At 37.5% G+C, this 20141-nt stretch overlaps 1 protein-coding gene and 1 long non-coding RNA gene across 9 annotated transcripts in view; one reads left to right on the forward strand and one right to left on the reverse strand.

Moving 5' to 3' along the window:
* On the forward strand, positions 1-10842 carry LOC137669964 (uncharacterized). Its single transcript, XR_011049201.1, has 4 exons — positions 1-246; positions 2092-2200; positions 5483-5676; positions 6084-10842. It is a non-coding gene; the product is annotated as an uncharacterized lncRNA (long non-coding RNA).
* The window catches only part of CHEK2 (checkpoint kinase 2), a 21402-nt gene continuing 2694 nt past the window's right edge, over positions 1434-20141 (reverse strand). For 3 of the 8 annotated variants that reach the window (XM_068412459.1, XM_068412456.1, XM_068412457.1), the window contains exons 3-17: positions 19662-19786; positions 19247-19394; positions 18387-18477; positions 16115-16223; positions 14342-14395; positions 13499-13560; positions 12913-13012; positions 11119-11205; positions 10185-10348; positions 9849-9964; positions 8917-9002; positions 5481-5585; positions 2751-2831; positions 2070-2161; positions 1434-1615 (exon numbers count right to left, since the gene is read on the reverse strand). In XM_068412459.1, coding sequence (XP_068268560.1) covers positions 1606-1615; positions 2070-2161; positions 2751-2831; positions 5481-5585; positions 8917-9002; positions 9849-9964; positions 10185-10348; positions 11119-11205; positions 12913-13012; positions 13499-13560; positions 14342-14395; positions 16115-16223; positions 18387-18477; positions 19247-19394; positions 19662-19786 — 1430 coding nt within the window. In that variant the 3' untranslated portion in view covers positions 1434-1605. Of the gene's footprint in view, positions 1616-2069; positions 2162-2750; positions 2832-5430; positions 5586-8916; positions 9003-9848; positions 9965-10184; positions 10349-11118; positions 11206-12912; positions 13013-13498; positions 13561-14341; positions 14396-16114; positions 16224-18386; positions 18478-19246; positions 19473-19661; positions 19787-20141 lie in introns of those variants that run through there. The other 5 variants (XM_068412460.1, XM_068412461.1, XM_068412463.1 and 2 more) reach the window with 5 other exon arrangements.

Raw genomic sequence — 20141 nt, forward strand, 5'->3', positions numbered from 1 at the left:
CTGGGCCCCGCTGCCGCCAAGGCCGCCTGCGCCCCTCCGCTGCCGGAGCTCCGGGCACGCGGTGGCCCGGCGGGGCTGGGAGCGAGCCCGGCCTCCACGCGGCCCCCCTGAAAAGCAGGCAGCCTGCCATGAACACTGCCGAGCCCCATCTTCACGGAGGATACAGCTCCAAAACCGCCGTACTGCCGTAAAGGTGGAAGACCATCTCCCAAAGGCGGCAGCAGCCTTAGCAACAGCTGCTCGAGGGTAAGTGGGGTTCCACACCGTACCTCTGCCGAGTTCAGGCAGTGACGCTGGTCGCTGGTGGCATTGCTCTTACCAGGCACGAGCCAGGCTCACCCTTCGCCTTCTCATCCTGTTTGTGCAACCGGCATCCACACTCAAGCCTTCCAACTGCTGTAGACCCATGGGGCTGTTGAACACACAAGCAGATTATGCTGAAGGCTCTCATGCTGTGAATAATACATAATAAAGAAATAATAATTTCTTATCTAAGTGAAAATTGGATGTCGCTTTACCTTAGTGGAATTTAGTAACACCTCCCAAACTTACTCTTTCAAGGAAAAAAATGTAAGAGTCTGAAACTTCAAAAAGCTTTCTGCAAAAATTATGAACACAGCCATCAGCTCAAAGGTTTAACTTCATCTGAGTGAGATAAAAATTAAGAATTGTCATTAGAAAGCAGGTCTTAGTCAGGCCCCAGGGAAAGTATCGAAGCAAAGCAGTTAAAAAGAAAATAACAGTGGAATGTAAAAAAGATGGAGGAATAAATTATAGAAATTTTCTATCTAAAGACCAATTACAGTTAACTTGCCATGTAAGTGGAAGCTAGTGAATTACCTTCTCATCTGTAATGATGCAGATCTTTTTAAAATCACCAAATCCCAAAGGTATCGACTTTTGCTGTACACCAGATGACAAACCTAGCCCAAACACACCCAGTCCTTTATGATTCTTTTTATCTAGCAAATGGCAGCTGAGTATTCCCTTTTACTTCAGATGAGCCACGATAAGTACCAGAACTCTTTGAGGATGTGCCAATCAATCACACGTGTGCACCAGGATCTGTCAGTAGAGGACAGATATGCGTTTCTTCTGTTTTTATCACCCCCAGGTATCTGGAGTGGATTTGAACCAGTGGTATTTTTTTCATCCAGATGCCCATAGATGTTCCTCCATCCGGTTCATTAAGAAAAATATGAATGTACAAGAATTGCCATTTTATCATTAACAATGGTTAATATCAAATATCTCAAAACACACAAATCTCTGCAATAGGCACATATAGGAAAACGTGACTCATGAATGTCTTAATTCCTACTCAACATTTGTTTATTTCATAACGCATTAGGCTTTATTCTTTCCAAATCAATTTACAGTAAATGCCTTTAACCAGAAGATGTGTGTTTTAGAACAAAGTTACTAAATTGCTCCCTCTTAGTCAATAATGAAATTAATATCTGTTAGTAAGAGGCACACAGTCCAGAATTTTCACTTAACAGACAAGCAAATTAAAAATTGTTTTTCTCTGTTCAGTTCCTAGTTCTTCTCTTGCAGGAACTTACACATCTTCCTTACATCATTTGTCATCATGTTCCCTCTTACTCAGTCCATCCTAAGGGAAACAAACATAGTACACGTTTTTCAAGAAGAGACCAGTTAGAAACTACATGCAGATGGTAACTTTTGCTTTGAAAGCCTATCAGCCACTTCACAGTATTTATCTGTCATCTGTGAGGACTAAGCATTCTTTCCATGCCTAACCTAGAAACTGCAACAGAAGAAACAAAGAGTGTAGGTGGTGATGAAGCTAGCCTAAAAATTTTTAGTGACTTAGTTCATGAGTTTTTTCTGATACTCTCCTTGAGTCAGACAGCTGGATGAAATGGAACATGACTATTTGTGTAGATTCTTATGCATACACAGCAGTCACTTCAGTCTTACAAAGTTATTTTTATTTATCAGTTGCATCTTCAACAGTTATTCCATTATTAAGATTTTTCTTAAATAAAAATTCTGCTTTCCATAAAAAAGCTATAATTAACAAAAGTCACATTCTTTTTTTTCACCTCATTTTCTGAAATGATGTAGAAGGAAGAGCACGCTTAGAAGAGTCAGATTCTTCCTCATTTTCATGCAGACGTTTTCTTGTTGTGGTTGGCTAAAAGGAAGATAGAGGAGGACAGCTACATTAAATCAGGTAAGGCAGAGCCTAACTGTTTTGCTTGCTACAGAATTACAGATGTTAGATAAAGTCTCCTTTCTGTGACCAAAAAAGTAGCATGACTAACAAATGTTTCTCTACCAGTATCTAATTATATTTGACCCTTCTCATAAGACGCTGTCCCAGCTTTATCTTCCACTACTGTTTAAAATTCTCCTAATTTGCATCAAGTAATTAAGTCACAATACCACTTCTAAACTTTCATTAACATAAGAATTTTTCCTTGAACACTAAACATTTGTGACTTGAATCCATCAAAACATACATGTTCAACAATTTAAATATATGAATAATCCTTTAAAGCCTAGAAGACTGTTTCTGTACATTTAAACAAAGTGTCTTGCCAAAGCACAGAAGTCCATCGCTTTTATTCAGAAAGCAGAGATAATTAGCAGACTGCTACATCAGCCAAAATGCACATTTCTCCAAGTTCTCAAATTTAATTGATTTCTTTATTACGGATTACTTTAAAGTCTAGTTTCTCTATGCATCAAGTATTAATCTTCAAATAACCTGTTAGGCATACCATTTCTGATGTTTGCGGTGGATTCATATTGGCACCTGTCTGAGCAAGTAGCTGTTGAAATGTACTCTTCATATCCTCATCCTGTGAAAAAAAGCAGTAACTCTTAAGTAGCATATGGAATGTTTAAAGGAAAAGCCTACATTTTGGCTAATGAAATGGATCAGCAATTCAAAAGACGGGGACTGACTTTTTAATAGAGCCTGGAGCGACAGGACAAAGGGTGATGGTTTTAAACTGAAAGAGGGTAGATTTAGACTAGATATAAGGAAGAAATTTTTATGATGAGGGTAGTGAAACACTGGCACAGGTTGCCCAGAGAGGTGGTAGATGCACCATCCCTGGAAACATTCAAGGTCAGGGTGGACAGAGCAACCTGATCTAGTTGAAGATGTCCCTGGTCATTGCAGGGGGGGTTGGACTAGATGACCTTTAAAGGTCCCTTCCAACCCAAACCATTCTCTGATTCTGATACGCCCCACACCAGAATTTTGAGCAGGTGGTTTATGTACAGCGCTGGTAAGAAAAAATAGTTCTATTTCATTCTACAAAGAAATAGTTTCCCCTCAATAACTACTTAGCTAATACTAGTCAAGCTAAAACTGAACTTGCAGTGTCATTCAACAAAGTATAACAACATTGAAAGAACAGAACCTACAGGCTAGGAATTTGTGCAGATAATTCATCAGTCAGCCTTATCAGAAGAGGCCTCATCAGGACTTCGTGCCTGCTTTCACCAAAACACAGTTAATCACTCTTGAAAAACAAGTATTTTCCTTATAGTCTTACGTTCTGTTCTCATAATGACTTCCCTTTCTAACAGCACATTTTCATTTCCACTAACTCAGCTTCATCAGCATCCCAAATTTGGGTAGTTTTAATTGCTGCCACCCCACCAAAAGCAAACCTGTTGTACACAGTAGGTAGAAAAGAACCAGCTAAAACACCCATACCCTAAAAAAAAAAAACCAAAACCAACCAACCAAACAAAAAAACAAACCAGAAAAAACAAACAAATAAACTCACCCACATCCACCCACCAAACTTTCAAACAAAATGTTATCTTAAAAAGCACCCCACAGTTATCGTTAAGTTCTATGGACTCACTTATGTTAAAGGTTGTAAATGGAAAGCAATTGGAAAGCAAAGATTCAGATTTTGGGCAAGCATTTCACTGAAGTGAAGTTTCCCTTTTGAAAACCCACATTTTTATCAACAAATATATTATTCATAGAGCATTCAAATCACTACAGAAGTTCACTGGATAGTACAGTTCATTCTCTATTTACCCACAGTGGTAAGCTAAAAGCTGCCATTAGTGGAGGGGAAGTGTCTGGGAGAGATGCACTGCAGAAGCAGCAGACTTAGTCTCAGTTGTGCATAAACAGGCCTGGCTGCAGAAGCGTTAAGAGGAGGGAAGGACAGCAGAGATCCTTGGTTAAGAGAAGCTAGTTTAGCAGAAAGTCAGGCGTGTTTCAAGAGAAAAAGCTAGCACGTAACCTCATTCTGGTTTAGCTGCCAGTGACCGGGGTGCTCTTGGTCTATGCTGGGCAACCTCAGGGAACAGGAAATCAGTGCGAACAAGACATTTAGTTGACATAGTATACTCCCTGTTTTTAAAAAGAAAATCTCATTCTCTAGTTTAGGCCATTTCTCCTGCGGGAATTTTACTAGAACGGGTTGCTATGGATTACCTGCAAACCCTAAATCAGACTTCCAGACTTGAAATCAGGTCATTAAACCGTTCCCAGGAATAAATGAAGTACGCTGCTCATAGTGATTTAATACAGATCATTTCTTTTGGCTGAGCTTTGAACAGTGACTGTGTGTTCACCAACTGAACAACTGAACCAAAACTAGACATTTATTCTAAAAAACTGACTGAAGCTAACAGGTTGTATAATTTTGTTCCATTATCACAGCAAAGATTGGGAAAATCAGAGAGAAGCGACAGAGACAATTAGAAATAAGGATCATTGAGCTCCTAAGGATTTAAAATGTTTTAACTGGGTTTTTCATGTGAAGGCAGGGGAGAGGGTTCTTTTTCTAAACTATGGAGTATTGCAGTATCTCCTTTTTTGGTTTAAATATGTTCTTAAGTGCTACAAAAAGGCTCTGATGTGAATATCCAGTTTATTTTACATAGAATTGGGACTTGTCTGTCTTTTCCAGTGTCACTTGTTTTGACTGTGGCTACATTTGAGTTGATTGGCAAAATAAGTATTTTTCCACTTATATAACAAAAACCTGAGTTTTTCTTCAGCATGCAACCAAACTAATCTTGTGCCATTCAAAAGATCCTAGTGAAGTTTTCAGACGCAGAAACATCAATTAATTGTTTATATGCCTTTGAAAAATGTTTTATTAAGTACCTCATAAACACAGGTAAGACATCACTGAGTAATACTTCGGTTTAAGCAGCCCACTGAGTTTTAAAGTTTTAGATTTAAACAAAGAATGGAGTAAACAGCACAGGTATTTCAAACACTAATTTGCAAGTGCTACTGGTTTAAATAAAGCTGTAGAAATTCAGTTTTGTTTGGAGAACACACTTACTTTTAATATCTGAAAAATTCCCTAGTGGGCCCAAAATCATTAGAGAGGGCTAATAGGCATTAGCTGTACGTGTAAAGCATGCGTCTGTTATGCTTTTTCCATACTAACTTTTAACGACAATACTTACAGACAACACAAGAGGGAGTGGGGAGCCAATAACTCCTTCTCACTACTCACAGTAACAGGACTCAAGTAGCTCTTTTGGTGGTAGTATTCAACGTGTGTGATATCTAGAACTGAACATACTGGACGTTGGCCTTCCAAGCTGGCAGTGTACATCACCTATAAACAACTGACACTCTTAGCAACAGCCCATGAAGGGAAACAGTTTAAAGAACGGCATCTGAATGCTAGATGACATTTGGATTTGCAGGTATGATGTTTTCTGAAACTTTTTGTCCTGTCTTCAAAATTAAACATAACAGTAAGAGGTGTCCGTAAAGGGAATATATAGTCAAGATGCTAACAAGTTGAGTTTACATACTGAAATACCTCAGATTCTTAGCTTGTCTAAATCACTGTCATACACTTCCCCTTTCCCATTATGCACACCAGCGATTTGTAAAATCAGTGTAGCCTGATTTATCAATAACATTTCTTGCTCAGAATTATAATCTAAATGTAAGAATCTACAGCTGATTAACTCACTGTAGAAGTTACACACAAAACTACAGTAGTAAAAGCCAGGAAAGCCAGGAAGAATTTTCTGATGCTCAGCAGTATAATTAGGACAAGTTAATGACTTAAAAATAGTAATTCAAATGCATTTTCTGCTCATAGGCCGCAGTCACTTCTGGAGTGCCAAAATTAATAAAAGACCACCTAAAGACTACCTCTCACAAACCTAACTAGACTGTAACAGGAGGCAGGGAAACCATCACCTCCTACTCAGTGGGTTCCCAAACCAGTGACACTTATTCATACTCATCAGAGTAAGAACATAGTAGTCCTGGACACTTGCCAGAAACAAACTGCAGGATTCTGCACTGCCTGCCCACACAAACAAGATGAGGAAGTGGGACTCTGTTACAACGCTCAAAGGAAGAGGTCCATCCTATCAGAACCACAGACTTGGTCTCTAAAAACCACATCTTGATTCTCAGATGTTAGAGAGTTCTGAGAAGAAGTCTCTCAGAAAGGATACAGAAGCTGCTGGTTGTATTGAAAGAAGGTATTCAGCAGAATACTCCGTGCTTTTTTTCTTTTGCACAGTTCTCTGCAGGGACTAAAAATTTGAAAGCACAGACTAGCTAGAGATGCAGACTGGGCTTTATTTTATGAGAAAAAATTCCAGAGATCCAGAATTTTCCATTACATTCAGAGCAGATCATGGAGGCATACAAAGTGTGTTGAAGCAGGATCAGAGTATGGAGAGGAGTAGCTTAATACCAGTATCTTTCAACAAAAATAAAGACAGAGAGGCCTGTCAACCTCTCCTGCTGAGCTGGCACCACAACCTCCAGCAGAAGCCAACTGGCTGGTGGGAAAGAATTACTGACAGAGAAGCTGGCATTAAACAGAGCAGACTTGCAACTTGCTGGATGGTATGGCACAGAAGTAGAAAGAACTGTAGCTATTGCTTGTGCTTAACCCCTAATCTACAGTGTTGACCCAGGCAGGTATTTGCAAGCTCTACCTATTCCAAGTCTTCCCGAGCAGAGACCATGAGGAGCTCACTGTTGGTATTTACCACTAGGACCATTAAAATCTGGTTCTCTTAATATCAAAATCAGTTTCATCTTCTTCCCACAAAGAAAACACAGCTGTTTTCATGGAAAGGCTAGAGATGACAGGACTGCAGGAGTCCTGACAGATTACTTAGCTAAAGGTGATAGGCTGGAACAGGACCTAGTTTAGCTGGACAGAACTCTTCAGTACTCTACAATGCCTTTAAAATATGATCCAGAGTCAAACATCTGTGGGATAACCACAGCATAGTGAACATATAAACTGTGAAACGCCTCCTTCCAGCTGGACAGGTGGACAAATTATGGAATCTGAGTCCTTCTCCCTTACCTGAATACAGGTTACTGAACATGCATCAACCATGAGATATTGTGGATTTAGTCTGAGACAATTACATTACTTGGCAAGGACCCAAGCTGCTTTGAGCTGCCTTTATTATATTATGATGTAATAAAGATCATGAGACCAAGAGAATAAAGAGCTCTCCTATACAAGTTCTTATGGCTGTTACCAAGGGCCCTGACACAGTTAGCAATAAGACACATTCTAGCATGGGTCACACTGCATCAGGAGGTAACCAAATTGGCCAAGGCTGAGAAACGCCCTCAGCCTGTGCAGAGAGGGCATACGAAGTCATGTGAGCTGCACTGCTGTTAAGATAGCTAAGCCACAAAGACGATGCATCAGCCAGATAATAAAGAAAAAAGGCAACAGACATAAAACTAAGGACAGTGTGGCCACTTTGGAGAAGAGAAGAGGAAGTTACTGATGCCTTTTTCTCTCTGGCAGAAGAATGTGTGATGTGGCAAGGTAAAACCTACATATGGAGACCTCATGACAAGGTAGGGCAAAGTAGTAGTCAAATTAAGAGGGAAATCAAGCAAAAATGTGTTTAGGGTGGGAAAAAGCACTGAACAGCATCAGGCAAGGCTACAAGATGACAAATAGCAACAACAACAGTTGAAAAGGACCATGAAACTGAAGAACTGAGAAAGTATACCGTGCTGTAAAAGATGCAATAGGAAGGGGTAGGAGCTAATGAAGGCTTTGCCAGGGACAGGGGCCAAGAAAATAAACACACTGAAAAACAACAGGGGGTCTAGTTGCCATTGCAAGAGGAAAGGACAAGGAGTACAGGAAGAGAAGAAAATCTGTGTGCATTTGCTTGTTGGGAGAGCAAAGAAGCAACTGTGTTCCGTATGCTGCAAGAAAGAGAAGGCTCCATCCCACAAAGGCTTTGACACACAAAAAGGTGCTGCAAGATCGTCTTGCTTCCAACAGAGAGACATGGAAGCAGTGTGTTCAAGGTGTTCACTCTGTTTGGTTTAGAGCTGTGCAACAGGAAAGTGGTAGCTACAGTATTTGGGCTAATGTCATCCTACAGGTTGGGATCTGATGGCTGCTCTTCCTACATGTCACTGACAATGCCAGTAAAACAATTCCTAAACATATGGCCTTTTCTTCTTCTCTGTCTGTAAGTAGGCAGCAGGATCACTCCGGTCTTACAGCAGCCAGCAGAACCTGTGTAGCCAGCAGACAGGCAGGCAGCAGTGCATGCCCATGAGAAGCACCAAACAACAGTTGCTCTTCTGCTGGCTACTGTCAGAGACAGGCCTATGGACAGGCAGACTTAAGCTCTAACTTAAGATAACGGCTGTTATTCCCATGAAGCTAAAGAATTGAAGCTCTCATTGCCCATCATGGTATCCCTTTTATGGTATTCTCCACAGAAGCAGGATCAGGCACACATTACATCTCTGGTGACCAGAGTAGTCAGTGTTCCCCTGCTTCCTTACAGAAGGAAATTACACTGTATCAACAAAACCTTGTAAAATGCAGGCTATTGAACTGCCTTTGAATTTACACCAAGAAGTTATCCCCAGAACAACCCAGCTTCGCTGTACTTCAGTTAAGACTCAATTCCTACCTGAAGCCAAGGATGCTCTAAGGCTTCCTCTGTTGTAAGACGTTTGCTTGGATCTACTACTAACAGCTTCTTCACAAGATCCAGAGCTAAGATAATAAAAAGAGTTGGTTGGCATATGATCAATAAATTCATTACCTGAAAATAAGTTCTGCAACATGCATACACCAAAGCTATGTGCAACAACATGTCTTATAACACTTCAGAACAATGTCCAAAAATACTGGCTGGGCAGATGACTCTCTTTTCTATGCATAGGGAGGGCTGCAGACTGTAACCGTTTTTCCTTCACATGCACGTGATTCAACACTTTTCAGTATACAAAAAGTTATGTCCACATATTCATGAGCATGTCCACAATTCATGTTCTGAGCATGACCAGGAAGTTCAGCACTTTCTTAACAGCTTCAGTATTACTCTAGACAAGCAAAGGCAGCTTAATTTTGTTTCCGGGCTTACAGTGTCTTGCAAAGCAGACTATCCATTTGAGAAGATGGGAGAGAAGAGACAAAATGTACACATGTATGCTCAACATCATCACATAAACTTAGTTTTCTTAGGAAACTGCTTAATAGACACTGTGAAAAAATATGGCATTTATGTCATTTTTTTTCATTGTATCTGATTACTCTGTTATACGTAACATTACGACTATGTACAACCTTAACACACTTTCCATCCTCATATATGTCCCAAAACTCTGTACTTCTATAGTTAATAAAGCTAAATATTACTAAGAAATCTCTTCAACGAAAATGTATCTGCTCTTTCCAATGCTTCAGCTTTGAACTTAAAAAAACAAAAACATTTTTAAGAGACTACTTTAAAAGCTAAACATATCAACATGCGATGTGCCATACAGCTAAAAGGAAGATAAAGGAAAACAAAAACTACAAGAGCTAGACATTCTGCTACCCACTGTAACGGAGCCACACCTGTGTCTGATACGTGCTTCCATTCTTTAGGAATGAACGTGTACTCTCCACGAGTGATTTGATCTTTCAGAGACAGTTGGGTATTTTGCTCATTAAATGGTGGATATCCACACAAGCTGTATTAAAGAAGAAAACAAGTTAAATAACACAAATTTTGTCATAGCGAATGAAACACTAAAATCACACATTGTAAAGCATCTGCTATCATAACATCTTTTACATGTATATAGTTTTAAACGTACTTTCACTTCCTAATAAACATACTGAAGTTGCCAAGTCTTGAGCCATGTATGTCAATGACTGCCCGATGAAGGTAGCATCTACATAGTATCTTACCATACAAAAAGAATAACTCCTAAACTCCAGCAGTCCACAGCTCGGCTGTATCCAGCAGTCCCAAGTGAATTTAGAACCTCAGGAGCAAGATACGTGGGAGTACCACATAATGTTTTCATAAGAGAAGTTTCTCCAAGAATCTTGGATTGTCCAAAATCTGTAATCTTGTATTTAAAAAATGGTAACACCACGTTACATATTAGGATTCATTGTGCTAGAACATATCAGATTGTCAACATACATCAGGAGGTAATATTAAGTTTCTTCCTTCCAAGTCAGTTCCAGTATATGACTATAAACAAAATTTACCCCGAACATTATTAAGTATTCAGTAAACAACTGAGAGCAGGAGAGGAAGAATAGGGAGAAATATGACAGAGAATTACACTTCACACTAGCAAAGAGTACTCTCAGATTTGGATGTAAAAGGACAACCACAGAATAGAGAAATTGTAGCTTACTAGAAGAGATTACTTGAAAAATAAGCAGTTTAGCATGCAAATTATTCAATGCTTTATCCGGGGGAAAAAAAACCCCCCAACAACCCCCCAAAAAAACCCCAAAACAACAGCAAAAAAAAACCCTGTCACTCTACAGCCTGGATATTTGTGGAAATGCTGTCTGTAGTTCAAGAATTTAGATTTTATTGGGGGAAAAAAAAAAAATGTATGGACATTTGAAGTTATGTACTCAACTAAGTGCTATACAAGCACAATATTTCTCAGTTGTTCTTAGATAAGCATATAGGTTGAAATATCCACAAAAATAAAATTAAAATTATGAAAAAAAACCTCAGTGTTTTAAGTTGCTTCACAGTTTGTATGAATACTTCCATAATATTTTTTTTTGCTATGTTTAACTAAATATTGAGAAGAATGGGAAGGAATACTCCCAAATTTCTAAATGAACAAGAAGAAACGTTAAGTTTCCTTACCTTTATAAGACATGTCTCTTCAGAAGATGAAAGTAGCACATTCTCTGGCTTTAGATCTCGGTGTATAATTCCATTGTCATGAAGATACTAGACATATCCAGATAAACAATCAACAAAAAACAGACTATTCACTTTTTTTAAACGTAAGCTTTCCAATTGTTCATATAGCAATGGCAGGACAACTGAAATGGTTGTGTAAGAGGCATGCATGCATTTAAAGCTACACAGCTTGAGACTCTCTCTTTTTAAAAAAAGCAAACAAACAAACAAAAAAACACCACACAAAACAACAACCTTAGAAACCATTATGCTTCAAATGTCAAACCTCACTGCAAGCACAGTATGTCGACCTGGCAAGGTGTTCCATTCTTCCCATTCACTGGAAAGCTATACTTCTTTCTTCATCTCAGTAAAAGCAACAGAACTATGGAAGACCAAAGTTCTATGTTGCCTTTGTAGGAATTCTGGTTTTCCAACTCTGTCTCCTTTCTTATAGTCATTATTATTGTATGATTGTATCCTCTTAAATACAAGTCCCCGTTTCAGTTTGCAAAGACAGTTAAGTTCACCATGCCACAACAGTCCTCACACTGGTAAGTAACAGTAGACAGATTTAAATAACACCTCAGTCATCAAAGAGCTGGAGTCTGAAAAGGGGTTCAAAAGCCTGGTGATATAACCAGGAACACTGAGTAAGGAAGAGATATAAGATCAACATCAAGTAAATGTACAAATATACAAAGGATTTTGAAAAAAAATTACTTCCTTGAGGCAAGCGTAGAATTGTTCCCTTATCTGTAGTTCTGAAGTCTACATGCAAGTCTACTATCCAGTTTTCTACTGGCTCCAAATCTGAGAATAGACTTCTTGCTTCATTAGGAGAACATCTGAGAGCAAGCAAGCATCAAAGTTCAGTCATAAATGACTGACATATTAAGATACAATGAAGTCTGAGTTAAAACTAGGGACAATGTTGGTTCTAACTAGTAGTACAAAATAGGTATTAGAGATGCCGTCACACTGAAGGGAAGCTTTTCTTTATTATATCTGAAAACATAGTATCATTATGAAGTAGAAGGTAATGACACTACCTTTATTATATGAGTGATTGTCCCAAAAACGAGAATGGAGGGAAAAATACAATAGTTTACTCACTAATGAGGAAAATAATTCTAGGTTTATTATTTATTAATACCTACTACAGAACAACTATTAAGTTTCTAATTTTGGCAGTTGCAAGATATTAAAATTGAGTCAAAAGAAAAAAGGAAAAGAATTGATCTGAAAGCATACTCAGTTCCAAACAATTAAGTTTGATGTAGAAAACAATCTTGCAGAAGTTACTAATATGCTTACCATTTCATGAATTTAGAATAAATTTATCTAAGGACTCAATATTCAGTATTTTAAATCTATTAAAGTAGTCTTAATCTGTTGTCTACTGAACTGAAATACTTATTTAGGAATGCATATTAAAGCATCTGATCACTAATTCTTTTAAAGGCTGCTACACTGATGACTCTTTGCCTGCACACTACTAGAAGTCTCACATGATAATCCTGCCATCAATTAGCACAGCCTGTATTATTACTTTAGTACCTGATTTTAGTAAGTAAAAGTGTTTGAATGTTCTTTGGCTGTACTGAGGTAAAGAATCTTGTTAAACCAACTTGTTAAAAGTGCTGTGCTGATTGCTTGCACAGGTTTCAGAAGTGGCAAATGACTGAAAAATTAATCTGAGTGATATTCACATGCACAACCATATTTTTCTTGGTAGAATTGATGATTATGTACCTTTACAGCCAGCAGCATCTGATAAAAATACAACTTGCAGGTAGCTTCTTTCATCTTGATTGGCCTTGACACTCTGTCATACAATTCTCCTCCTTCCATCCTAAAACAAATGCAGGTAACAAGTCAATATATTACTTCCAAAAGATTTATCTCATTAGACAAGACTGAGACCAAAACATTTGCCTATTTTGGCTACAGCAAAGGAATATATTTCTGAAAATGAGTGAGCAATGTCCTAAACACAGCACACACACTGCTAATGTCCTGAGTCTTCACTGGGAGTTGTTACAAGGTTTTTGATCAGCCTCCTCTTATGAGCTCAAAATCAAAAAAGTAGCAGCAATCCACAAGAGCAGCATAGTGAGCAACTATCCAGGCACTAAGTGCCTTCAGAGCAAAGAATTACTCTCCTGATTATCCTAGTTCCTAATTTTACAGGGGTTTCAGAGAACAGTGGAGGCCAGTAAAAGAAAACAAAACAAGAAAACCCACCACAGTTCTATACACACCCACAGAACTACATACATTCTTTATGGCTATGAAAAACATTTCATTTTATGCATTTACGTTCAAACAAGTTACTTACAGTTCCAAAACAATGTAGTAATCCTCTGCTTCAAAGAAGTTTTTGATCTTGATTAAGCAAGGCTAATAAAAAAGGGAACACAAATGGACATACACAAAAAAGTAGAATCATTTGTAAAAACTAACATTATCAACAGTTTATCATCCTAAAGTTCCTACTTCAGTATGATTTCAGCCACACCAGTTCAACTAACAAACACAACTGACTAGCACCCCAGGCTTCGGCAAACACTTAATATTCGGGTCTGTTGTCTTCTCCCCTGTACCTCCACACACAAAACCATTCAATTCTTGCAGAGACTACAGCTCACAAGTATCCTTATTTTTTTCCAGTTGTGAGTCACGGTACCCTCAATATCTTCTTTATATGCAATAGTACATTGGGAAGCAAGGGAAAGATCATTAAGCTATGCAAACTTTCCACTTAACAAAAGAAATGCCTTTTGCAGGTAAGGGGGTATATGCAGGGGAAAGAGGGGATACAAATTTAAAAAATTGCCAGTGGAATCTAATCTTTATATTTGGTGATCTGGCAGTATTTACAAAAACACACATAATGGAAAGATTTCTGTTAACAGTGGTTCGGGTTGAAACTTCTCTTGTGAAGTTTCTTCTCAAATTTACATCTCAGTTATTTAAGGTTTTAAAATCTTAAATCTGTAAAGACATAGTATACATAAAAAGAAAAAAGTGTTAAATAGACTTATTTACAAGACAAATTATATGCATCCTTTAACATATTTTCTAAACAGATAAAATTGATCTTTAGTACTACATTAAGGTCAATGAACTACAGAAGTACAGTAGGCAGCAAAAAGGAATTAAAATGTACAGTAACACTCACATGATCTATTTTCTTCAAAATTTCAATTTCTGTATTGATATTAAAAGCTGGGTTCTATTAAAAGAATCAAATATCATATTGGGTAAGACAGTGCTGTTCTGAAATAAGACACATCAGAACTAAGAGACAGTACCAGAAAAGCCATCATTTCATGTCTCTTGCTACTTTTAAGTGACCATAACAGAATCTTTTTCCATAAACTGATCAGGTGCCTTCCGTGAATTAAATGAACAATCGTCTCTCGCTATCTGTAGCAAGATATTGCTCCAGACATGTCATTTCACTGCAAGTTAGAAATCTCCACCTAATTTCCAAACTACAAAAAAAAAAATAAATCTTGGTGAGTATATATCTGTATTGTCCTTTAAACAGTTTTCCTTGCTCCAAGATGCTTTCTGTATGGGCTAACCCCAAAATTAAACACTACTCTCTCCTAGCATTTGTTTTGCAAGACAACATAAACAGATTCTTTTAATCTGACTTATGCTCAACTCATTAAATCAACCCAGCAGGTTTGTTTTTTTTTTTTTGCTCTTCTTCCAATCCAAATCAATCATCTTTGAACACAAACAATCAAATCCATATACAACATTCCAGATGCAGTCCTATTGCTGTTTTGTACAATGGCATTTCTTAATAATTATAATTCATAACAGCATTTCTTAATCTTCATTAGAAATATTCCAAAATTGCATCTTGCAATTTTCACATTGATGTCACATGTTTATCTGCAAATAACTGGATCTCCCTCCTCCTCTGAACTAGGAAAAGTGTACATTACAGCAGACATTGTTGCTGATCTTGAAGTATACAATCTCGCACTATTAAACATTATCCAACTTCTATTACTCCAGCATACAACAGTATCAGTTCTTCATATACGATACTGCAATCTTCCTTTCCGTCAGAGACTTTGGGTCAGTGCCAAAGAGTTGAATTAGTATATTCCCACTTTTTGTGCCATGATCTCTAAATGCAATAGTACAGAACACTCATCTCAAGAAAAATTCCCAAAACTTCCACTAGTAACTAATTCTGCTCTCACTGAAGCCTCCTGGCATCCTTTCCTCAGCCTTTTCACCTTAGAATCTTTCTCTTTACCAAAGTATGTTCCAGATCAAGTACTAGTTCCTATGTAGTACCCAATACTTTTGTCAGCTTGAACAGATCCCATATATCATATCTGTGTTCTGAAGTCCATTTTCTCAGACATTTTCTTCGAAGTTTATCCTATATCCTTATATAAAATTAGAGTAATAGATATGAGTTGCTTGGATCTCTCTCATTTTGGCATAAAACCACTCTGCTTGTTCTTCTTCAAATTCAGGCTTCTGCTACAAGACTAGACACATGAACAGCCCTTCCCAAAAGGCTTCACACAATTTTATTAAAAAGTATTAAGATGGAGAATACAACAAAATTAGCAGAGTTCGAAAATTTTTGGTCACACTCCGCTGGTTATGATGTGCCTATCTGATGCATTTCAGGAGATGAGCCCCAGAAGACTCCCCACCACCCTTTGTATACACCACATTAACAAAAAGTCCTAAATTATGAATGTAAGCAAGTGTGGTCAAAAAATAAAAGCAAGCATTTTTTACAGAATTCTATAGATTCTGTAAAATCAAAAGGCATTTTGAAATTACATACAGAATACATTAAGTGAGAAAATCCTCTTTAGTTGAAGAGAGCTGGAGAGTCAGAGAGGTTACCAAATATTCCAGGACCACCGCAAGATGGCCAAAAGACAGACAAACAAACAAAAATACTTACTGCCTCGCTAATACCACTTGCCATAAACTTCCGTTTATTTATTATCTTTACCGCAACTTTGTTACAAGTGCTCTTCTCAAATGCCAGTTTGACTTCTCCACAGGCACCACTAGGTGAAAGCACAGGTAAGTTAATGCTTACAAATGTTTTTCAAAATTCTGCATAACAAGTATAGACAAATGAAATGAAAGCATTGGATTACACACAATTTGAGGCTGCTGCTTTCCAACTCTCTGAATATGGCACGGTGTCAAAACTTCCTCAGAAAGCGTTCAATAGTTAGGAAGTCTGTTTAAATAGCAAGTGATGTCAAGGGCCACCCATTCAAAAATACATAGAGCGACTAATCTGCTTGTACAAAGGGTACCAGTGAACATCGAGGACGAGCTCTGTCCGCATTTCCATCACACAAATGCATTTAAGAGAAGGGAACCTAGTGAAGAGTTCTCTCAACACCAGACTGAACAAATCTGAATAATAGGTATGACAATACTTTTATTTTTACTAAGTAGCAATTATATTACAGAAAGAAATCCTTGTGTCTTGCACTCGGATTTGTTTCCATTTAACCGTTCTCCTCCAAACTCTTCCCTGACTGTATTTTTTCAAAAGATGAAAAAATAGTCCCCACTTAAGATAGCCTCTCTCCTTCCTGAAAACAGTTCTTTCCCCTTCTGTCTGGAGGCCTCAACAGTGATGTTTTAGAAAGCTATATTCTGACATAAAGCTCTTCCTTCCACTTCCAATAACTGAGCAAATTAATATACAAAATTTAAAAACTTGTTAAGAATCTACAGACTTTGTTCTGTTCTAGAGGAAAAAAACCCTGGGTTTCACAATTAATCGTAGGTTACAAAACCCAAGCCAATTACAGGAATAAAGCCAAAATTGCTGTTTAAGCTGTTGTAAAGAACAGGTTTACTCAGGTGTTATCATTCATTTATTTCTTTTTTCTTTAAAAAAAACCCCAAACAAACCAAAAACTTATTTCATTTGTTTAACAGCTGAAGTTGGAGTAGAGAGCTATAATTCAGTGAGAGGGCCTTTGCTTTGATGGCCTAAATTGAAAGAATAAAGAGATATAATTGGGAAAGAAATAAATGAACAATCTAGTACATTTCAGATTTTTTGTCACTACTGCTACTTAGTCTTTAATGAAATAATTCCTTCTGCCTCCATCCCAAACTTTCAAAATCAAAACAAAGACATTTTACAATCAAAGCATTTTACGGACAGTTCTATGAAAAAAAACTTAGTTTTAGAAATGCTGTACTTCAAAGCAAACAATTGCTAAAACAAGTGACATAAAAGAATCTTTTAAGAAGATAACACTTCAAGTAACTACTAAGCTGCTCATGATTAACACTAGTTTTTCAAATATTCTTCTGAAAATAAACTTCTCCAAAGTTTTCATATCCCAGTTTCCTCCTTTTAACAACTGTAAACATACATAAACATTCTTGCACATAAAGAGAATAGAAACATCGTTACAAGAAAGCAAAAAAATGTTATTTTGAAGTGTTGATCAATAAATTCAGTAATCACATAATTTATTGCCTCGAAGCATCTTCTATTTCTAATCGCACAAGTACAAAGGCTGCAGCATTTGCATTCCCAGTACTCTGGTCTTAACAAATGCAGAGTGCCACGAAGCATCTCAGGCTAATATGTTCTGAATAAGCATCAGCTTTAGACCATGTAAAATGAAGCAGGTAAGAGAATACACTGGGTCATGGCCTCCATTAACTTGTTCCAGCTGTTAGTCAGCAGAAAACAGCGTTCTTTAAACTGCAGTGAGAAAAGCAATTGTCAGAAGGACAAAAGTCTCACTCATTTACACCACTTGAAAGGTTTCTTACCAAAGGGATTCTCAGCTATTTGCGCTGGATTTCATTTAAGAGGCACAAAGTGGCAAGAACAAAGGAGAAGGTTGTTTAATTTTCATTCAAATTCCAAGGCAATTATTACACCACCTATCACAGGCTATTAATTTGGTCCCAGGTATCCTTGTACTGACCCCAGAAATCTCAGTTAAATCAAAGCATTTCAGTCTTCATCAAATTGCTTTGCTGCATGTAACTAAAAACGTAAAATATAAAACCAGCAAGAATGGTATCTGCAGGCTCTTATTACCCCGTAAAACACCTAGAATATTTGTGGGATTATAAAAACTAAAACAGCATCTCAATTAACACTGGTAAGAATTCCAGCACAAGGTACTGAAAACAGTAACAAAATTAACGCTTAAAACTGTGGAAAGAAGGATGCTTACCTTCCCAGAGTCTTTGACATGACATATTTCTCTCTGAATTCTCTAGGAAACACCAACTGATCATCCACCATAAGATCAGAAAATACAAACACTAGGAAGATGAGTGGAGATCATTTTCCTGTTATTAACTTAAAAATTTTGTTACAATGAACAACTATGCTTCCTCAGCTTTTATAGCCAACAACATAACTAAGAAAATGCTGCCTGCCAGAAGAAAAATATAAATATATAAAAAATTAACTGATGCTATAAATGACATCAGCTATGGGTTAGCAAGGTGATCTTATTACTGAAAACTGACATATTTCATATTTAACTTAAGAACAGTGCTTAATCAATCAACACTACGTTTAAGGACAAAATAGGCCAGAACTTCAATGTCACAGCAGGGAACAAAGAGAAGTGACAATCAGGAAGACGGGGTCTTAGTGGAAAAGCAAAGACAGAGAAACAAACTCCCAACCCTCCTGATTTTTAAGAGGGTTTTTTAGTTATTATGCTGCATCTGGTAAGTACCTGGGTTTTTTTTAATTTCCCTTGAATAGTCTGTTTTCCCTGGTCCCACCACCACATACACAGCTACTCGAGCACAAAAGTGTTTCAAAAATAGGAAAACAACTATAAAAGTTTATACTCTAGTAAGGTGGTTCCTGATGCAGCTTCTTTTAAATTTTCATTTTATTTTCTAGGGTTCAGGTGGATACGGATAATTGTTATGCAAATACTAAAACATCAATTCATAGCTCTATTTTAACAGAACTCATGAAGAAGCTCAGCTTGCAAGAAAGATACTCAAATCACTGCAGAAACGACCTCTTGGTCAACACATGAAGAACCTACTTATGTTTAGTACAATTTACCCTTATTAGTCTGTACAGACAGTGCAATTTCAGAGTTGTGAGTCAGTGGAAGCCTCCTCCCTTTTCCAATGAGCTCTCTATTAACAAAAGTTCCGTTTGCACTGTGGTCTTCAATGTAGGCAACATAGGAATTTTTTGGACCCATTTCCTCAAAGAGAGAAAAACACAAGAAAGACAACAATAGGGAAAAAATTACTTTACTGTAAAGACATGAAAGACTATAGAAATTTACTACGTTGGCTCAGGAAATAGACTACTAAGGTTATTTCATAAACCAGATTAATGGAGCATTGCCAAGAGTCTTGTTAAAGGAGTCAAATTTCTTTAGGATTTCTTTAGGACCTGCCCCTGCCAAAGTCAATCTTTTTCAATTATGCCACAATAGAAAAAGACAGTTAACGTTTTTTGCACCTACCCTGAAAATTCGGAAATGCTTCTTGCTATAGTTTTGGTAGAAGCCAGTCTCAGACAATCCTAGTTTAGAAAAACTATAATCACAGCTTTTGTCTCTTCCAAACCAGTATTCATCATTCACACAGTCTGTAGAGGAGGGGGAAGAAAAGCAGAGAGACAACACAAAATTGCAGAAGTTATTAACTATGGCACTACAGAATGATGCCAAATGGTCGTAAGTAGGCAACAGCATTCTTCCTATGCAATCAAATTTATTTGCCTTAATTCAGACAAAGCACCATGCACCACCAACACCTTGTACAACGTTTTAATAATTTTATCCTCTTTAGTAATAGTAGAGTTTTGAGTTCACCTTCAGCAATACAGAGAGACTCGTATGATATATAAACAAAATAAATTACGAAATGGCAAAAATGAAGCAAGTAACAAAGAACATTAATACCCCAGAATTCCTCTACATCTCCTCTAAGTCTATAGAAGC

Source organism: Nyctibius grandis, chromosome 14, assembly GCF_013368605.1.
Source record: "Nyctibius grandis isolate bNycGra1 chromosome 14, bNycGra1.pri, whole genome shotgun sequence".
NCBI classification, from domain to species: Eukaryota; Metazoa; Chordata; class Aves; order Nyctibiiformes; family Nyctibiidae; genus Nyctibius; species Nyctibius grandis.